At 58.2% G+C, this 21,009-nt stretch overlaps 1 protein-coding gene across 4 annotated transcripts in view; it reads right to left on the bottom strand.

Moving 5' to 3' along the window:
* The window catches only part of NTRK3 (neurotrophic receptor tyrosine kinase 3), a 267,508-nt gene that overhangs the window by 188,458 nt on the left and 58,041 nt on the right, over positions 1-21,009 (bottom strand). For all 4 annotated transcript variants that reach the window (XM_053913250.1, XM_053913253.1, XM_053913252.1 and 1 more), the window contains exon 5: positions 1,897-1,965. In XM_053913250.1, coding sequence (XP_053769225.1) covers positions 1,897-1,965 — 69 coding nt within the window. The remainder of the gene's footprint in view (positions 1-1,896; positions 1,966-21,009) is intronic.

Below are 21,009 nucleotides of genomic sequence, written 5' to 3' on the forward strand. Positions count from 1 at the left end.
CCCCGATCAGTCCCGGGGCAACACAGGGAAAAACCGCAATCGTTCACGTTTTGCAAACTGCTGTAGAACAGATCCTTGGATTGGAACAGACTGAAAAAATTGGGAGAGAGCTGAGCACAGGGCCAAGGCCTTGAGTCCACATGCTAACCCTTGATTAATGGGCGGCCTTAACTAAGCGACTTAACCTCGCTAAGCACCTCGGTGTCCCTGAATGTGAAATGACAGTGATAATTCCTACCTATAGAATTGCCGTAAGGATTGAAGCAAGCAATATACATAACTCTACAGACTGTTTGGCACAGTGCCTGGCACAGAGGAAGATCTCAGAAACAGTGTCAGCATGACCGAAGTCTGGCTGATTCACCGCTAAGGCCTTTTCTACCTACAAAGGTGAGAATGAGTACAACCCGCCCAGGGTAACCATCCGACAGTTAGATGTCTACGACTTTGTCTAGTTTTTCAGCGTTTTATAAAGAAGTAAGTCTAGATTCCCCTTTTGCAGGCTCAGGGAAGAGTTTTTATTGGGGTGCCCCTGCATCGCAGCCGGGACTGACTGGGGAGCGCTGATCGCTTGCCGGCTGTGCCTGCGCCAGAGCAGGGCCTGCTGAGAGGGCAGAGCCCGAGAAGGGGCAGCGCCCACGGCAGAGCGGTCCTGGACTTCCCACACTGTTCACGCGACAATCCCCACACTGTCTGTCCCTGGGTTGGCCTTTGTAAGTGTCACGGGCACGCATGTCCGCGAGGCTGAGCAGGGTCCGCAAGGCCGTCGTGGTGTGACCGGCTATCGGGGCACTGCTCGTGGATACCTCCCTCCCTGACCGCTGGGTCAGGGAAGGACTCACTCACGAGCCCAGGTCTCACCAGGTGGGGGGGCACACGCGAAAAGGCCGACAGTGTGGGCAGGGATGGAGGCCACTGCCCCTGGTAAAAACAGTAAACCAACCTGCAGACAGCGAACTCGGGTCTGCGTCACCAAGCAAAGGGCGCACAGGACCAGTGTCCCCAGAACCCCGATGCCCACGTCCATCCACGCCCCAGCTCCTTTTCAGTTCATTCCTTGACTTGCCCCTCAACATAACAAGCTGTCCCTCATGCCCAGAGGTGGGCCCGCTGACTCACACACCAACATGAGTAATTTTTTCCGCCAGTGCTCACAAATTTTCACTCATCCATCCAACATGTGTTTGGCTGGGGGGCAGGGGTGGACAGATCAGCCTAGAAACACAGCAAGACTAAGCAGGCCACAGGCAGATCGAATAAGTACATGGCCGTAGCCCCTCCGGATGCCCGGGCTCGGGCCAGACAGGCCGACAGCAATCGTGAGAGGCGGGGAAGGCATGCAGACTGCGGTCAGAGGCCTGGGTCTGAGAGCAGGCTCTGCCAGGCCCCAGCGCTGTGGCCTTGGCTGCGTCTCGTGTGACTTCTGGGGCTTGCAGCCCTCACCTGCAGGTGCAGAGACGCCTCTGACGAGGGCGGCACAGAGACACCGACCTCCCGTGATGCAGTGCTGGTAAATCTACGGTCGCGGAAATGCAAGCACACCTGCTAATCTACAAGGTCAGACAGGGCGAACGCTATTTATCAGGAGTCGATAAACACCCTCTGCTCTCACAAATATTGATACCGTGAGAACTAATTACCTACAGGTGACACAACATGGCTCTGCTCAGAGGTGACGGTCCTGTCTCCTGAGCTGCACTATGCCCGGAAAGGGGCTCGCGAATCCAGCGATGCGGCAGCTCACTCTTGCTGAGCATGGTGCACCCCATGTCATCCGGCCCAAGCAGCCCCTTCAGGACACACCCAGCCCCAGGGGCCCCACGGCTCGATACTCTCCCCCCGCAACCTCCACCCCCCCCACCGCACTAACTTGGATGGTCCCAAAACCGCACTTACAATTCCCGAAGACTCAGCGTCTGGAACAGCTGCCACGAGAGTGTGGTGAGCCGGTTACTCGACAGGTTTCTGCAGGAGCAACAAGAAAAGGGTGGGGGTTAAAGGGCAAATCTGGCTCAGACCATGTTCTCTGCAGCAGGTGTGGTCACTTCCTGTGGCCTGGGGTCACTGTCCTTCTTCCCCTTTGCTCCATTCTGTGGCCTATCGTCTGCCACTAGTCGAGGCCACGGGTCAGGTCGGAATAGGATTCTGAAGACTTTCCAAGGGGTAAGTGTTACAAATTTAAAAACAATTGTTTTTCTTGACCCTTCTCCCATATCCACTCCCCACCACCAAAGGTCGGGGAGCCTTCTGGAAGCCTCCTTCCCATGGGGGCACAGAGAGCACTCAGGAGGCACGAGCCGGCACACAGCTGCGTTATCACCCCCATGGAGGTGCGGTCGGCCTCCAAACCCCGCACGTAGTTAGCGTGTGCGCGTTGATGAGTGTGAAGGTGAGTGTGCATCCATGAAACCGGCACCAGGACCAACGCCATCGGCGGAACTATCCCCTCTGACCGAGGTTCCTCCCCGCTCTCTTTTTATAGGACACGAACACCTATTAACATAAGATGTCCCCCTAACAAATTGTGCAGCGCACGGTCCAGTGCTGATGCCCACGCACTGCGCTGTGCTACCCATCACCAGGACTTGCTCAGCCTCCACAACCGAAACTATGCACCCTTTCACCAACGAGCGCTCTTTAAAAAAAATTTTTTTTATTGACTGATTTTAGAGAAAGAGAGGAAGGGAGAGAAAGAAGGGGAGGAACATCGATTTGTTGTTCCACTTATGCATTCGCTGGTGGATTCTTGTACCTGCCCTGCCCGGGGTTCAAACCTGCGCCCCTGGTGTATCAGGATGATGCTCTGACCCACTGAGCCGCCCAGCGAGGGCATTACTGACAAGCCTTCTTAGCATTCATAGGAGTCCAAAGTCTCTGCCCGCACCTGCCTCCCCTCCCCCAGCAGAGCGCCCATCAGCGATGAAGACGTCAGCCTTTTGTTCACACTTCCCTTCTCCCCCTAATGGACACTTAATTGCTCTCATTAGGGTGCACAGGGAGAGGAGGAGCCATTACTCTTCCAAACAAACGAAGGACACGCCCACGGTTATTACTGCGCCAGGCTCCACAAAGAACTTCGGATGTGCTCACAGCTCTCAAAGGCACTGCTGGGACTGAGGTGGCCCCCCAGGAACGATGCTCCCATCTTGGGGTGACAGAGGGTGGCGGTCAGAACCCCTCTTAGGCGGACACGTGCGCACGAGCATGTACACAAACACACACACACACACACACAGTGAGGGATCTGTCAGACGTGCCGGCGGTGATGCAAACAGAGACCCTTGCCCGCACTCACGCCCAGATGCCCCGATGCACACAGGTGCGTCCACACGCAGACGGCGTCTTTGTGACGAGACAAAGACAGGCTTTGTGGAGGGACGGAGGGGGTGGACAACTGGGAAGGCCCCTCTGGGATTTACGCTCAAGTTACAAATGAAAAACCAAGAGAAAGGCAGCTGTGACAGCAGAGAAGAGTGTGTAGGCAGAGCGGTGCAGGTAACGTGCGGGAGAGGAGGCCAGGGGCCCAGAGCAGAGCCCTGCAGGCAGTCACTGGGCAGCGCTCGGGACAAGAAGAGGGAGCATGAGCCGTGCCAGGGAGGAAGGGTGCTCTAGAAGTGGGAGTAGGATGTTCAAAGGCCTGAGAGGGACCGGGGACTGGGGGGCACAAAGGAGGCCAGGGAGCATGGTCTGGGAGGACAGAGGGGGACATGCCGCCCCCACCTTGCTGGCCACAGTAGGGGTTTGGGCTTTATTTTAAGGAGCAACGGGAAGGTGATGGATGGTCCTCTGTAGGGAAGGGCGTGATGTGACTGCCATTCCCAAGGGCAGGAGGACGGCGCCGGATGATGGCAGACCTTTCAGGAGGCTGCCGCCGCACTCCAGGCAAGGAGAGGGGGTCGAGATAAATAAGGGGACGGACTCAGGTGCTGCGGGTAGAGCCGCTGGGGCTTCCTACTGGACTGGATCTGGCAGAGGGAGGAGAAAGATCAGAGCAACCAAGCAAGTGGCGATGTCATTCAGTGAGATGAGGACCCTGCCAAAGGTCCCATTTGTGTGTGGGGGGGGGGGATCAAAGGCCCCCCCCTCATGAATGCTGTGTGTGATGCCTGCTGGGTATGCCTGTGGGACACATGGGCGCAGGCTCCTGGGAGACGTGGAGCCGGGATGAGATCGCAGAACATCACAGGGCAGCACAGGAACAGACACTCAAAGCCAAGAACAGCCTGAGGGACAGGCTCCCCCTTCTTGCCTGAGGCAGCCCCATCTTTGGTGACAGCCCACGCCTGTGTGGAGAGGCGGTCCCCACTCCAAGGGTGCAGGGGGCTGCCGGAGAAGGGAAGGGACCGCGGGCAGGCGTCCCCTACGTTTACCGTTCTGACCTCTGCCCTGCAGCCAGCACCCCCTCCTCTCAGAATCCTTATGGCCACACGGCCCTCTCCAGGGCAGTCCCCGCACCCCCAAACCCTCACACACTCCTGGTGGGAGTGACGGCACCCAGGCTTTAACCCGCCTGCAGGCCCAGCTTCACAAAGCCCCGGCGACGGCCCGTCTCACTCCTGCCGGGCACCTCAAGCCCCGCTGACGGGGAGGGAGGGGTGATGGAACACAGGCAGGATGACCCCCGGGGGTCCCAATGGGGCCCCGCTCCCAGGCATCCCCTCCTACTTGGGTGGGCAGAGCAGGGGAGCAGAGGCACAGCTCCATCAGTCAGGAACCACACACCCAGAGCTCAGGCCTTGGGGTGAAGGGAGCCTCCATCACTGTGCGTCTCGTCACCACTGGCCTTGGTGGCGTCTCAGTAAAGGGGAGGGACGCAGCCAGTAGAAGTGTTTGCTCTGTTTTGCCTTTCTAGTTTTCCTGTCCCCCCACAACAGCATCCACCACGGCAGCGGTCAGACAGGGCCTGGCTGCCCCGGCTGCCCTCCCTGCCCCGGTGCGCCCAAACCAAAGCCCTGGTCCGGGAGCTGAGCGGCAGCAGGTGAGATCAGTCCCAGAGCTGACCGCTCTGTCCTGGGGACAAAAGCAGGGGGCGGTGCGAGACCACAGTGGCCCAGGTGAAGTGGGAACCCTTGCCCCTCTCTGGGGAGAACCCGTGGGGGGCCCAAGGCAGGGGGCGTGCTGCCAGCAATGTCCTTTCCCAAAGGTCATGTTTTGCTACATTTGGCATAAATGTCACGAGAAAATTGGATTCTGAAAAAAAGAAAATAACAGGCATTCTGGGCAAATAAAGAATGAGAAACAGCATTATCTCACAAGATGGAAAAGGGCGGGGGCTGGGACACCAGAGGTGGGCTCCTGCTCTCCCAGGGGTGTCTCAGCTTTGGAGGAGAAAGGGCCCCTCGGGTTCCTCTGCTCGCCGGCCAGATGAAGGGGCCATGGTAGGCTCAGGCGTGGTAGGCTCGGTGTGTGCGCAAGTGCATGCTCCTCCGCCCCAGGCACCTATCCTCACCGCTCCAGTGGGAGAGCAAGGCCCTCCGACTCCTCCCTCAGGCCAGGCACTGCCCCGCCCTTCCCTGCCCACCCGCACCACCAGGGACCAAGCAGCGCTCTCCCGCATTCGTGACCTCATTTCACATTCACGGCCACCACGCCAGGTGGGTATTACCGCCATCTCCAGGCTCCAGAGGGAGGAAATGGGGGCTCAGAGGTTGCTGTTCAAAGGTGAAGGACTCTGAGTGGCCTTAATGCAAAGACTCACGACAGGCAACAAGCCACACCCCCAGGAACACCGCATCATACACACAAGTAAACTCCCAGGTGCACCCACAGCACCCGGTGCGTGGGCCCAGGAATGGGGACACCATGGGTGCAAGCCACGAGGGGGCAGAACACACCAGCCGCGTGGCCGCACGCCACGCCCAGTCCCGGACACAGGCGACAAGCTGAGCATGCCTTTGGCCTTCCTGCCCCGACCGGCACTCCTAAATGTGCACAGTGCGGGGCAAGCGGGGAGGCTGAGGCAGGGGGGCTCCAGCAGACTCACCACCCACATGGAATTCACTGTCCCTGGCTTTTCTTCCAACTGGTGCCTCACCTGTATTCATCTGTCGCAGGTTATTGATGGGCTGCTTACTCTGCTCATCAGAACAGGGTTTAATTAAGAACCATCCTGCCTCTGGGCCCACAGCAGCCTTCTCCTGGAGCCTCCTCCCTCACAGGTCCATTATCTCTGTCTCTGATTCTTTGCTTGGGTCAATGCGCAGTTTCCAACCCACCTGACCACTGGAATTAATTGGGCGAGCGAGACGTTACGAGACGATGCATCAAACACTTTCCCAAAATCAAGCTCCGTGATGTTGCCCCCGCATCCCTCATCGGAGACGACCAAACAAAGCCATTAATTCTGTCTCGCACCGCTGGCTCTGTCACAGCCCAGACTCCAGGGCCTGGAGCAACGAACGGTGACGACGCAGCTCCTGGGCACTCTGAAAATGGAGCCCGACTCGCACACGGCCGACCCTGACCCTGAGGACGGAGAGGGCCAAGGTGGCCCTTCCTGCCTGACCCCGGGGTGAGTGGTGAGCAGGGATCCCCCAGGCCAAACCAGCAGCAGGGTAAGGGGTCCCACAACCGGGAAGGATGTCACCTCTGCCCTCAGGTCCCTGCTGGCCAATAAGTGGGTCACTCGAGATAGGCTTTGTTGCCAGCAGAAGCCAACGTGGTGAATTCTCCTGATGCCCTTAGCGGCTGAGAGCTAAGAAGAGAACACTAAGTCCCACCCGCAAAGTGACCCAAACGTGGATTCTTCCAAACACGGAAGGCTTTGTGGATTTCCTGGCTGAACCGCGAGGCAGACGCTGGAAATGCCTCCTCGTCTCCTGGCAGAGGCAGCCCTGCCTCTGTCCATGGGTAGCTTTGTCTCAGGACCCTTCCGACCCAAGTGCCCAGGCACTGCTGGTGGCAGGGGCCCCACCGTCCCTGTGCTGTTACACCAGACTGCCCCGCCCCCCACCGCTCACGTCTGCACCTTGCACCCTGTCAGCTCTGCTCCCACTTCCCTGCCGGTCCTCACTCCCCCTCTGCCTCTCCTCAGTCCCCACCCCCACCCCACTTTGGTTTCATCTTCAATTGTGGACAGAATCGTGCCTCCCAAAATTCCTGTGTTAAAGCCCTAACCCATAGAACCTCAGAACATGACCGTATTTTAGAGAAAGCCTTTGAAGTGGCAATTAAGGTAAAATGAGGTCACAGGGGTTGGCCCTCATCCAATATGACTGGTGTCCTCATAAGAAGAGATTCAGACACAGACACCCAGAGGAGTGACCGTGTGAAGATGGCAGAGAAGATGCCATCTACAAGCCAAGGACAGAAGTCTCAGGAGAAACCATCCCTGCCCACACCTTCACCTTGGACTTGTAGCCTCCAGGACTGAGAGGGAAGTCTGTGCTTTGTTACAGCAGCTCAAGCAAACTAATACATCTGCTCGCAGTCCCCCATTCGCCCCAAGGCCCTGACAGCCAAGTTGATGTCCAACTGTGAGCCCTGAAAGCGTCCAGGTGTGTGTCTCAGTCACTCCCCTCTGTCTGTCTGCACCCCGTCACTCTAGGTTCCAGCCACTAAGCCCCCCCATCTGTTCTCTGTCCACCTGGTTGGCTCCCCCCAGTCATGCCCCATTCTCCTCCAGAGCCGCAGTCTGTTCCGCGTGCATCCCCAAGGTGAACGCCACGGTCACTGGCTTCTAGAGTGTTCTCTCCACTGCTCACAAAAAGCACCCTTCCAGGCCGAGCATGGGCTCAGAGCACCAAGCACAGCTGCCCAGAAAGCATCAAGGGCGCACCCAGCCTGGCCTCCCAGGCGCCCCGGGGCTGCGGCTCGAGGCTGCAGTCACCATGGCGTGAACTTCGTCCCCTTCATCCAGGAAGGCAGCCTTCTGAAAGGCATGAGTCTTCTTTCCTTAGGGTCCCACAGCCCCCTCCGCCGCCAGTCTGTCTTCTTCTGGTTCTCCCCGTGAAAGAAGCATGTCCTGGGTCCCCTGGGAGACAGCCAGCCCCCCACCCCCGCCACACCTGGTGCCCACCAGCCCCACAGAGAGTCTACTGCAAAGGAGCGAACAGCTGTCAGAACGCTGCCTGCTCCTCCACGGGCCACACACACCTCATTAGTCTTGACCTTGTGCTCTGTGCGGTCAGCCCGCCATGAGGAGCTGAAGGGGGCCGCCACCCACACCTCAGGTTGGCCCGGTGAGAACAAAGGGAGCCCTGCGCTGTTGTCCCCAAGGCCTGCTGCTGGCCACCGAGCATGCCCTACATGACAGCCCCTGAAAACCCAGGGCCTGCAACATTCCTCCTGAAGGCCAAAAATATTTTTCTACCTCACTGACATATTTGCTTTTCCCTCAATTAAATTGCTCTAAAAGTGGGTGGGGGTTAAAGCCATCTGAGCCATTTTTATTCAGCTCAATTACACTGGATGGCTCATTTAATGAACTTTAATGAAGCCAAAATGCTTTCTCTAATCAAATCTCAAGTGGCGTGACTGGTGTGTTGACCTCCGATCAGGAGACAGGAGCCAGCTTTCCTCTGGGGCCTGGGGCTGGGCGGAGCCAGGGTTTCCCAGGGTGAGCTCTTGGGCACCCAAGGTCGGCAGGGTGTTAGGGGGTCTCAAAACAGAAAACAAACCCACGCCACTGGAAAAGCGTTGAACTGAAACGCGGTGAAACGCAGGTGAACTGCACAACTTCTCGGAGGCCTGACTGAGCAAAGGGCTACCAAGTCTCTCAGGCCTGCTGGGCCGCAGAAGCCCCTCCCTGGAGCACCCAGCAAAGATGCCACCCACAGAACACAGTTAGAGGAGGGACAGTTGGGATAAGACACAGGAATTGGACACGTGCGTGGGGCAGTGAACGCACAATACAATATACGGGGGGATATGTTGTAGAGCTGTACCTCTGAAACCCGTACATTCTTATGAACCAATGTCACCCCAATATAGTCCGTTTAAAAAGTAAAACAAGAAGAAAAAATGCAGGGTAGTATATCAAAAAATTTTTTTTGCAGATTATTAAATTATAAGTAAAATTAAAAGTGTTCTGAAATTCCACCCAAAGAGGATGTAATAAAAACAAGATAAGAAAAGAAGCACATGTTTGAAAAACGAAAAGAAATACACGTTTGGTCTTTGTCCCTGGTTCCTGGTGCGTAGCTCCCAGAACCCTCCGCCGTTTCCTGAGTGATAAGACTAATCAGGTGTCTCTTCTTTTAATGTTGGTCTCTTATCCCCAGTTCCTGAAATCACTTCAGAGAATGAGGTGACTTTTGGAAATCCCCAAAAGATGGGGGGCAGTTGCCAGGAAAACAGGAGTGGAGGGTGGAACTTATAGCCCCGCCCCCTGAGCTCCAGGAAGGAGGGAGGGGCTAGAGGTTGAACCAACAACCAATGGCCAGTGATCTAATCCATCAGGCCTTTGTCAGCAAGCCTCCTGGAACACCCTAAAGGACCTGGCTTGAAGACCTTCCAGGGTGAGGAAGCTGAATGCTTCCAGGTGCCACAGAGCTGGGCCCGAAACCCCACGGGTACAAAAACTCCTTTATTCCAGACCTCGCCCTGTGCATCTCTGGACATGGCTATTGGCTCACACCCTGTAATACCCTTTGTAACAAACCAGTAATCCAGTGAGTTGAAAGGTTCCCAAGCCTTCCCACATGTGTTGCCTAAGCTCATGCTGCAGGTGGAGTATCCGTCCTCCAAAGACGTCCACCTCCTAGGCCCGGGACCTGTGACCATGTCAGCTGCCATGGCAAAAGGGGCTCCGCAGGTGTGATTAAAAGAAGGGACCTTGAGATGGGGAAATGGTCCTTCGTTATCCCGTGGCCCTGATGCAATCACAAAGGTACTTAAAAGAGAAGAGGGAGGCAGACCAAACATCAGAGAGATGCACTGTGCTGGCCTGGCAGACAGAAGAGGGGATGGCAGTCCCTGCAAGCTGGGAAAGGCAAGGGAACCGGAGCCCCGGGAGCCCCCAGAGAACGTAGCCCTGCCGACGACACCTGATCACAGCCCAGTGGGGCCTGCGTCGGGCGTGTCACCTACACACGTGTGAGACGATACACTTGTGCTTTTACACCACACAGGCCGTGTACTTTGTTACAGCAGCACGAGGAAACGGATACAGGGCACCTCTGTATGGGAGAGGCAGGGCTGAGTGGCTGGGACAGGCACCGAATGGCCCACGAGGCCTGAGTATGTAGTAGACGGCCCTTCACAGCAGAGACAAAGAAGTGCCCATCTCTGGCCTTGCCGATAGGAATCCAAAGCGAGCCACAAGATTGTCCAGGAGGTGCATTTTAAAAAGTGGAACGAGAGAGGTGAAATTAGATGAATTCATATGTTTTACTTAACCCAGTACATCCAAAACATCGTCAGTTCAAGAAGTGGTCAATGTAAACAGTGCGCGTGAGATTTTTTTTTTTTTTTTTTTTGGAGCTGTGTCTCTGGAGCCCACGTGCACTCTGCCCTCACAGCCCACGGTTTGGACTGGCCACGGTCTGCGGGCTCACTGGCCACGGGAGGCCAGGGCTCCATGCGCACAGAGCAGCCCTAGACCATCTGTGAGAGCCACAGTCGTCGGTGGAGACGAGCAGTCAACAGATGGGGAAGTGTCCCTACAAGTTCCCCGAAGTAAAGGCAGGTGTCCTCTCCCAGATGCCAGTCTGTCCTAGAATCCAGCAGCCACATGGCCTGTGTATGGGAGGGAATCCCTCCAGCTGTCCCCAGATGCCCTGCCCCATTACTGAGTGGTTGCCAGTGTTCTCTTGGGCTGGAGAAGCTCAGGGCAGGAAGGGAAGAGGGGACAGGTCTCGCCACATGCTGAGGGGTGGGGAAGGACCGTGGCTGGACACGTGGGAGACGAGGCTTGGGCACTGTTCCAGAATGCTAGACTGTTCCGGAATGCAAGGCCCACCGAATCAAGCCCAGACCCAGCCTGGAAGCTCAAGTCCTGCTGTGAGAGAATCTCAACCTCCTGTTGCCAGACAATCTCTCACCACCCACCTCCCTCCCCGGCTCTTCATCCCCCTCCCCGAGTGGGCTGCACCCTCACACTCCAGCTCCCCGCCTGCAGGCACAGCTGCCACCCCCTCTGAAACCTTGCCCTCCTTTCCCCTCCTGCTGCAGCCCACACCTCAGACTGCTGGCTTTGAGTGACAGCTGTGCATTTGTTGGCCTTCCCCATGAGACGGCTTTTCCTGAGGACAAAGAACCATCTCCTTTCTGCTCGAGAGCCTTCAGAGCCCCTGAAATACAGTAAGTGCTCAATTCAGGTGCATCAAACTCAAAGGTTCCCACAAAGCCAGCACCACGTGGGTCTCACACCTGCATGCCCTGTGACCCTGGGTGCCATGGGTGAGGCACCCACCTGTACCTCGGGCTGCTCACCTGCACACCGGGACAAGAATAGGGTGTGTTCCTCTGAGACGTGCTGAGGATGAGGTAGTGTGTGGCCAATTGGGCGTGGAAAGCAGGTGGCACAATGCCTGGCTCTCCATCAAACTATCATTTTCCAAGCACGGCGTCCCTCCCCTTACCTGCCCACCTCCAGCAAAAGCTGCGACAAGTCCAAGCCCATCAGAACAAACACCAGAGGCCCAGGCGACACCCCCCAAGTTCAGGCATCCCCAATCTCAGGCCAACGAAGTCACATGGAGACCCATTTTAATGAAACAACAAGTGGCATCTTCTCCCCTAGGGACATGCTGCTCCCAGTGCCTCTGCACGTCCCTCCCGCCCAGGCCAGAAGCACCCCCACCCTGAGGCCTGGGGTCAGAGGTCTGGGCAGAGTTGCCCTGCCTCTGGGCATTCACCGAGAGCAAGGACCCCGAAAGGGCCTTAAGTCAGCTCTGCTCCTTCAGGCGCCCACTCTGCACCAGAGCCCGAGTGTTATGGAGATGGGGTTCTGGGGGATTTTGCTCTTGGTAGGTCTTTTCAGACAAAGTAGCTGAAAGCTAACTGCCCCAAGCACGTGAGCTCCCTCTGGAGCCCCAGGGGGCACAGCTGGGCTGACGCTGGGCTTTCCCAGCTGTGGCCCACTCAGGGGCCAGGAGGCCAGGCCCGGCTGGGGGAGCCCACTGGCCCAGGAGCGGCTCCCACACAGGAACTGTGACACAGTGACAGAGCCAAGACAGCACTCTCCTTTTAGCTCAAGAGCTGTTACAAGAGAGAACAAGGACACAGAGAGCATCTGTGGGGAAAGCAGGGAGGCATGCAATTAGTGACTGAGAGCAAAGCAGGAGCTCTGCATGGAGGCGGGAACCAGAGGCGGACGTGGCCGCTGGAGTGGGGAAGCACTGGCTAGGGGGCCTGGGGAAACCTGAGTCCACAGAGGTGGGCAGGGCAGGAGTGCCCCTTGCTCTCCAAGAGGCAGAGAGCACATCCCTGCTAATTACACTGTAGGCAAAGCAGGCAGCCGTCCTCCTCCTGAGAGCCACTCCTGGAGTCTCAATAAGTCTATGGCTGTCTTAGAAACCATGGAGGTGCAAGCAGAAAGCTGCTCCGGGCCTTTCTACAGGGAAATCTGATGAGCCCTCCAACCCTCCTTCAAGATGCGCAGCTGGAGGGCACCCAGGCCAGGGGTGGGTCCACGGAAAGCTCGTGGGGGGAGGTCTCCAACTCTGTGTGCGGCACCCTCCGACTCGGCAGGGCTGGACTGGGCTGTGTGTGGCTAAGCAGTGCCTGGGGTGGGGACAGTCTGGGAGCCGCACTTCCCAGAACCCCTGGCCTGGTGAGATTTTGTTTCCCCGGTGAGCTGACACAACTCCTACCGAATCCTGCTGCCCTAAAAGGCCGGAGGATCACACATCTGCGTGAGGGTAAAGTGGCCATGGGTCCGACGTGAAGACGGACTCTGTCAGGGGCCGGGAAACTCCTACAAGGGCTCTGGGTGCAAACGCCGTGTCCAGTGGCTAGAAAGGCGACGTAGCAGCCAGTCCCCGTCTGAAGCGTGGCGGACCATGGCCAACGGGGCGGCGCCACCAGGCAGGCGGGGGAGGGTTGTCACAGCCCTGGACACTAGCTGAAGCAAGCCAGCTGGCAGCCCACTGCCCAAAGTGCCTCCCGCATGTGCAAGATCTGTCTACTCCCTGCCCCTCTTCAGCAGGATTGCTCTGGGTGCCTGCCTGGTTCACTAGCTGGAGGCTGTTTGAGGAGAACCCAAGCAGGGGGGCTGGAGGGGTCTCACCAGGAAGGAGGTCCTTCTGAACCCGTCTGGTGAGCCTGGAGGTGAGGACAGCTGGAAACAGGAAGTGAAAGGGCAGTGGGGAGTCCAGTGGCTGCGGGAGGAGTCATCGGCCAGCAGAAAGGGAGCAGGGACCAGGTAAGGGAGAGGAGGCCAGAGCGTCCACACGAATAAGTGTGACCTGGCTGGGGCCAGGGGGCCTGGTGAGCCAAGGAGTTGCCTCAGGGATGGCTGGGAGGGGGGTGGTGTCCAGAGACAGGGAGCAGACAGGCACACAGCCACAGAGGGTCAGAGACACACTCAAGGAGAAACGGCGTGCCTGGCCTGCCAAGGAGGTGCACGCTCCTGCTGCCCAAGGAGGGGGTCCCCTGGGAGCCAGAGGATGAGCCAAGAAGCAGAGACCTTAGCCCAGAGCCTGAGGCATTTTCCTCGGAGCTCAGAGCACTGTGCCGTCGCCTGGGAGGAAAAGGGTAACCAAGGCCGCTCTCTGGAGGGGCCAGGGCTGAATGAGCTGCCTGTGCTGACAGCTGCCTGAGGGCCTCGGGCGCCTTTGAACCTGAGCAGATCAGGCCTCCCCACCCCTCCGCCTTCCCAGACCAGAGCCTGTGGGGCGGAAGAGCCACGGCTGGACTGCGTCGGCCTCCCTTCTGGCAGAACCCAAGGGGACATGCAGATGCCACTAGCACTGGGGCCTCCTCCTCCACTAGGGCTGACCAGGGGACTCCGTCCTGGAGACCGAGTGAGGGACGAGGGGATGGGTGGGTGAGCTTGGAGCCCAGGCGGGAGCAGTGGTGGAGGGCAATGGTGTAGGGCCAGCGGGTGGTCCCTGAGGACTTGTCAAAAATGCACGTTCTCGGGGCCCCACCCAGCCTTGCTGAACCACAAGCTCCGGGGCAGACACAGGCCCAGAGAGGCTGATGCAGACTGACTGGGTGCGCTGCTGGCTCGGCGGTAGAGAGTAGACGCTGCCGCCAGACAGACGGGCTGGAAGGACCCTCACCCCCAGGGCTCCACATTGTGCGCACCACCCCCCCACCACAGTTACTGGCCCTCTCTGGGCATCAGCTCCTTCGTGCTGACCACGGGAGACAGAACAGTGCCGCCGCGTGAGGCAGCTCTGGGGGTCACAGTGAATGAGCGCACGTGGAGTGGCCAGCGCAGTGGCTGGCATGCACTGGGCCCTCGGTGTGCACGTGGCGGGGTGGCCGCCAGCACCAAGCTGCTCTGGGCCCACTCTCCTTCAGGGTCCTGCCCACGCAAGCTCACGGGAACACCACAACCACCCCAGGGGGGCGCGCTGCCGTCCCCGCCGCCCCTGTCACCATCTCTACCTTCCAGAGGGGAGACGGTGGGGTGAGGGGGTTAGGTGGGTGGCCCTGGGTCAGCAGCTGCTGACCAGGGACGGAGCCCAGCAGCCCGGCTGCAGCGGCACTGCAGCTCCTATGAGAAGGAGCAGGAGGAACTGATGACTGCGCAGGCTTTCACGCAGAACTTGGAAAACTGTCCCCGCCACCGCCTGGGACGACTGGACATCCTGGCCTCTGAAAGCGAAGCTGGGGTGGGGTTTCTCACCATGTGCCTTGGCCCACCTGGGACCAGGTGAGGAAGCCAGAAAGGATGGCAGCCCACGGCTAGGAGCCCTCAGGGAAAGGCGGGGGAGCCAGTGGGCAGAGGTGGCCTCTGTATCCCCCTTGTGCTGCAGACCGGACTGCAGGTGGGGCGGCTCTGGTAGAATCACACAGGCTAACACGCCCGGGGCCACAGCACCCTGGGGCCCGGCCCCGGGAGGGGTGCAGGCAGGAGGTCTGAGCTGGAACAAACGTGCTGAGCTGCCCCTGAGTCTCCAGAGGCTGGCATTTTCGTGTGACCGCACCATGCTGGGGGGCAGGACACACTCAGGGGTGCTCTGCCCTCAAGCTGCTGAGGAACCCCCGTGCACACCTCGGGTTTTAGAGACAGCGAGCAAAAGGCAAGTGCGATGCAGTGACAGGGCCTGGCTTCTAGTCATGTGCTTGTACCGGTGACGAGGCGGCGTGCCTGCACTAAGAATTCTAAGGCAGCCCCACCCACCTGCAGGAGCCAGGTCTGCACCCCCAGGCCCGCCAGTGCACCAGCCACGGCACACACGGCTGCAAGGCTCCCAGGAGCTCGCAGGCCACTTCCTCGCTCTGGAACTCCTGAGCGGCCCACTTCCCTGTGCCGAGCCTCACTCTTCCCTTCTCGGAAAGGGGGCACTGCTTTGATGGTGGGAAATAGACACAGTAGCACAGGTGCACCCCGCACAGTGCCTGTCGTGTGGAGGCACTCGGTGCAGACGGACCACAAACACTTAGTAGGGCAGATGCACAGAGAAAAAAGCTGATGGCACATCCTCTCTAGAGCAACTGCGAACCAAGCAGGGGGCCCGCCAGGGAGAGGGTCCGTGGGAGGAAGGGCGGGGAATGTCGCCCCCAGAGCAACAAAACAAGAAAACTCACACCAGACAATGTGCTCGGCAGACGCTGCTAACTGGTTTCCAATTAATTAACTGATTGCAGGATAGAACAGAAGGGGACTCGAAAGAGCGCCATTGACCTTTAAGAATAATTAATATCATCAGGATACCAAACTCATCCAAGGAAAATAACGAGGAACATTTTAATATTACATCCAAAAGCGCTGGGTAGAAAGGCAGATGGGCCTTAGCTAAGCACCCCCAGCTCCCTGCTCCTGTTCCAGCTTCCTGTCTGCCGATCACCCCCTCCCAGCCTCCCCCTGAGACTTGTAGGTGGACCAGGGAGAGGTCTGGACCTCCCACCTCTGCACACAGGGGCAGCTGCTGCCCTGGTCCCCTCCTGGGGCCCCTCCGTGAGTCCAGGCAACAAGGGCAGAGAAAGGAGGGTCGGATGAAAGGCACTCAATGGCTTAGGGGCACAGCCTCCCCTTCTGGGTGCAGGTGCATGCCTGGGGCCAGCCCCCGGGAAGGAAGCCGCTCCGGGTCTGGGGCACACGCCCATCCGCCAGGCTCCTTCCCCCATCACACCCTTGAGGGGTCACATGACATTACATCTGATGGCAAACAGGCCACTTGACCTGAGAAATGAAGGGCCCATCGGCCTGAGCCACGACTCTGTTCCCAGCGCCCAGGCAGTGTGATGGTGGTGACTTGGTGCAGGACAAGCTCCCACTCCGTGAGCTTACAGCTCCTCCCAGAACTGTAGGCAAATTCCTAATCACCCTCTGGGACTCCCTCTGAGAAGCCTCCTGCCCCCCACCCCCCTGCAGACTATGGGACTCCCCACTCACACGCCCCCAGAGCACTCTGTCCGTCCCTCTGGTGGCCGTCCCACTTGTCATGCTCTCAAATAATTTGTCTCCCAACAGTCTGGCTTCCCATTAGACGGCGAGCCCCGAGGAGTGAAATCACAGCCTCTCCCTGTCTCTCTGTACCCCTGACACAAGCGGAACACCAGGTGCATAGTAGGCACTCAGTGTGCATTTGCTGAACAAGCCCGAGAAGAAATGGAAGCACTTTGATCAAAGGCAGAAAAGCCCATTACGACTTCACTCTTCTCTAGAGAGCTCTGGGGAGGCGAGACTGATTTGTTCCCTCGACAAGCCCTGGTGACGGGTGGCCGGGGCTGGCAGCCCACGCCCTGGTCTGCCCAAGGAGCCCCGGTCACACGTGTTATCCTGGGCTCCGACTGCCGGCTCACCTTTCACTCTCAAAGGTGTCCCTGTTTGGGCGGTGATTTGACTGAACGCCTACTATGTGCTGTGCACACTTCTAAGTGTCGGTTCACGGCACAGAACAAAACAGATGAGCAAAGCCTCTAACCAGGGGTGTCCAACCTTCTGGCATCTCTGGGCCACGCTGGAAGAAGAAGAGTTGTCTTGGGCCACTCACTAAATACGCTGCGACACGTAATCATGAAAAACCCTTGTACTGTTTTAGGTGAGTTCACGATGCTATGCTGGGCTGCATGCACAGCCATCCCGGGCTGCATGCGGCCACGGGGCGCAGGTTGGACACCCTGCTCAGTTTCGCACCACCCCTGCCTGACCATGTGGGAAGGCAACCTCCAGCCCCTGCCTCACTCGGCATGCACTGAGCTGGTGCCCAGCCCATGGCAGGCAGTGCTGGGCATGGGGTAGGTAAGTCCCATTCCTTCGGGGAACTGTGTCCACTCACTCTGTCTCTGGAAGAATCTGGGGGACGAGTCGGACAGGTCTGCCTGGGGCTCCAAATTTGAGCGTGCCCGTGGTCCGGAAGCCTTGCTGGCCCCACAGGGCGGCGGTGGGGGGAGGGAGGGGCCATGCGCTCAGCCACAGCTCCTAGACGCACAATGTCAGCCAGCCCGGGACACTGCCTTTGCTCTGAAAGCGCTTGCTACCCCGAACCCTGAAAAAGGGCAGCTCAGAGGGCATTTGCAAGGAGGTCCAGCTACAGATACAAGAGGCCCTGCAGACCCTCCCCAGCAACCCACGACCCTGAGGAGACCCAGCCCCTCCTGACCCCGCATTACCCCCAGGTTCTCATCTGTATGTACGCAGACCTCTCCCGTCGCAGCTAGAGTTCAGCCCCTAGAGCTGCCGTGTGTCCAAAGCCCAGGTGACCTGGCTTCCACTGAAACTCCCTGCCACCTCTCCCCCTGCCTCCCCCTTTCCTTGACTGCGCTCAAGCTGCAGCTGGGGGGGGGAGGGGCCCACCGCAGCCGCCTACCCTGCCCCGGCTCCATCTCACTTCCAGGGTCAGCTGAAAACATCTTTTGTCTCCTTTTAATTGCGCGTCTCTGCTCCCTTCTCTGTTATTGGCCACGTGACTCAGGGCTCTGATTTAGTCACCAAACAATGTCATTACACCACTGTTTCCTGCAATTTATGCCGCACACGGCCTTCTGGCCGCTGTTGTCCGACTGTCTGGGGAAATGTTTGGGAAAAGCAGTGTTCGTCCCTGTCCCCACGGCCTCCCTCCTCCAGAGACCTGGCAGAGCCTGTGCAGCCGACACGAGGGAGAGATGAGTGCAGAGTCGCATCTCCCACCCCGCTGGGTTCCACGTAGCTCATCGAGTGGCCACAGAAACAAGACACTTTGCGTGGAGAGTCAGAGAAACGAGGGGCGGGGACAGAGAGGAAAGGGCGCTGGGCTGGGCACAGGCTGGCGCCCCCAGGTGACCATCCACACTGGGATCTGTGAAGGGGAGTCCGCTGACAGCGCTGCTCACGAAGCCCGGGGCACTGCCTGTACTCCGATCACCATCTCCGTTCAATAAAAGCACACCAGCAAATCGCACGGAACGGGTTGGATTTCACAGACCCGGCACTGGACGGGGTGCCGAGCTCCTTCTCACACCAGCACAGCTACGCTGACCTCAGCTCCACTGGGAATCCTGGGCTTTGAGTGCAAGTGCAAACAATCAATTAACTCGCTGATCGTTTTCGCTTGCTACGGAGATTTTCCCAGGACCATTCACAGTGATCATGTGAATAAAGAAAACTGTAATACAGAAACAATTTCCTGAGAACTACAACTAACAGAGAACATTTATTGAGTACTTGTTAGGAACTAACCACTTCATGCTTTAAAGATATCAGGCCATTGAGTTTCCCCAAAAACCTTTTCTGGGTGTGTCATTGTTGTGATTTGCTGTACAGATAAAGAATCCAGGGCTTAGAGGTCAGGTAACTAGTTCAAGGTCACGAAGCCGGTAATGTGAAAAGAGGGCCTGAGACACTCTGTCTGATCACAGAACCCACATCCTTAGCTCGCCACCACATGTGTGCCTCTGCGCACACACACCAGCCAGAGGGCATCCTGGCCGCCGTGTGAGGGCTCCGTATCACACAGGCAGGTGAAAGCCTTCCGGGAATGAGGAGGCACGCCGTCCGGAAGGGCAAAGCCGCCAGCATCGCAACTCAGCCAGCTCTGCGGTGCTTCTCCCACGGTCGGGGCCCCTCTGGCCATTCCTGGGAGAAAGCCCTTGACGAGTACACTTGCCATGGGACCTGGTCAGCAGGAACGGAACAGGCCTGTGAGGGGACAGGCACGGCAGCCCTGCCCTGGAGGAAAGAACACCACTCCAGCTCAGCTCCCTTCCCAGCCCCCTGGCCCGAGACAGTTCCCCATTTGGGGAAACCGAAGTCATAAATCACAGCTTGCATCCCTCTGCACCGGGCTTGGGAGGAGAGGGGGCTGGAGGAGCAGGCCTTCCCCACATCCTCTTCCCAGCTTGTATCTGGGCCGCACTGGGCGGGCAGACAGAAGGCCGGACGCTTGTCCACCACAAGTGCTCAGCTCTTCTCATACCCCACCTGGCACTCAAGGACACAAGCTGCAGCCGCAGCGTAGATGCTAGAGAGAAGGTGAGGGCCAGGCCAGGGCCTGGGAGCCTCCCCCTGCGGCTGGCCGCTCCCTGAGCTCTGGCCGTGGTGCTGAATCCCCAGGGAGCAGCACAGGGAGCCTGAGACTTGGGTAAGCAAAAATAGCTGTCGTTTGATGCCAGTTTCCCCCCTAAGAAGAAACAACTTTTCAATATTCCTTCCGGAAAGCTGGGCTCCTGACTGCCCTCAGAGAGCTGAAGTGACCTTTGCACCGTGACTCAGCGCAAAGAACACCAGTTCTGGTGCAGAGGTTTATAGATACGAGTCCTTATCTTTAGCTGTGTGACCTTGGACAGCGTGTATAACCTCCCAGAGCCCGAGCCCCCCTGTGTAAGATAGGAGTGCCACGCGTCCCAGCTGGATCACTGCCTGCAGGGAGAATGACTCCCTCATATTTCTCTCTCCCCCTCCCTCTGGCCACGTTCCCTGCTTGCTTGGGGGGGCACACACATGCACACGGTCCACAGGTTTCCTCCCTCTTCCTGCATGACACTGCATGCCCTCCTCCAAGGACAAGCTGAAGGCCCTGTCCTTCCTCAGCCCTTCCCTGCACCCTTGGAAGACATGACTCCCCCTGCCGGGGATGGCTCAGCACCAGCCAGCATGTAACGTGCCGGTATTGCTGGCCCGAGAAAGCGACCTTCACACCTCCCGAACCGGACTGAGCATTCCAGCTGCACCTGGACCACGTGTCACTTCGATGCCTCCATTCCTCCCATTCCCAAGTCACAGTGCTGGCTGCAGGGGGCGTTTCTGAGGTGCCTGCTGCCTGTTTTTCTCAAGGCCCATCATGGCCATCCACACGGTGGCCTGGGAGGGATTTCGAACCTGACAGTATTTGAATGTTTCCAAACTACATTTGAGTTGGCTTCTGGCAATGACCCAGCTACCATAGTATCACCGGTAAAAGCCATGTTGGTCCACCTGGCCCATGTCACAGGAAAGCCCCAGAGCAGCACCAAGACCCCGACATCCAGAAACCCAGTGAGGCCACTCTCGGGTGTGGCAATGACTGAGGCAAAGGCCTGGGGTGGCAGAAAAGACAATGACCTTGGAGTCAGAGACCTGTGTCCTGGTCCAGACCTCCCTGCCTCTGCCCAGTAGCCTCGGACAAGTCACTCTCAGTGTCCTCAGTGACAGACGGCAGTAGTGGCTACTTCACCTCAGTGTTGCGTGTAAGTGAGAGGTGCCTCTAAGCGGCGGCTTTAGAAGTGCCGGAGCCGCGCTGGTTATGAGAGTGCTCGCTGCCCGGGGCACACCATCGGTCACGGGGGAAACGTCAGCGGGATCCCACACCAGCACACATGCCATAACCACCCCGCTCCGTGTCCCCTCAGCGCCCCCAACACTCATGCCCACTCGTTTCACAGGTGCTCAGGGGGACCCCATAGTGCCTGGCATGTTCTAGGCACATCAACGAAAGGGTGAGTCAGGACAACAGAAATGAGAAATTGCCAGAAATTCTGAGGTGATCCAGCACT

The sequence above is a fragment of the Desmodus rotundus genome, chromosome 10 (genome assembly GCF_022682495.2).
Source record: "Desmodus rotundus isolate HL8 chromosome 10, HLdesRot8A.1, whole genome shotgun sequence".
NCBI lineage: Eukaryota > Metazoa > Chordata > Mammalia > Chiroptera > Phyllostomidae > Desmodus > Desmodus rotundus.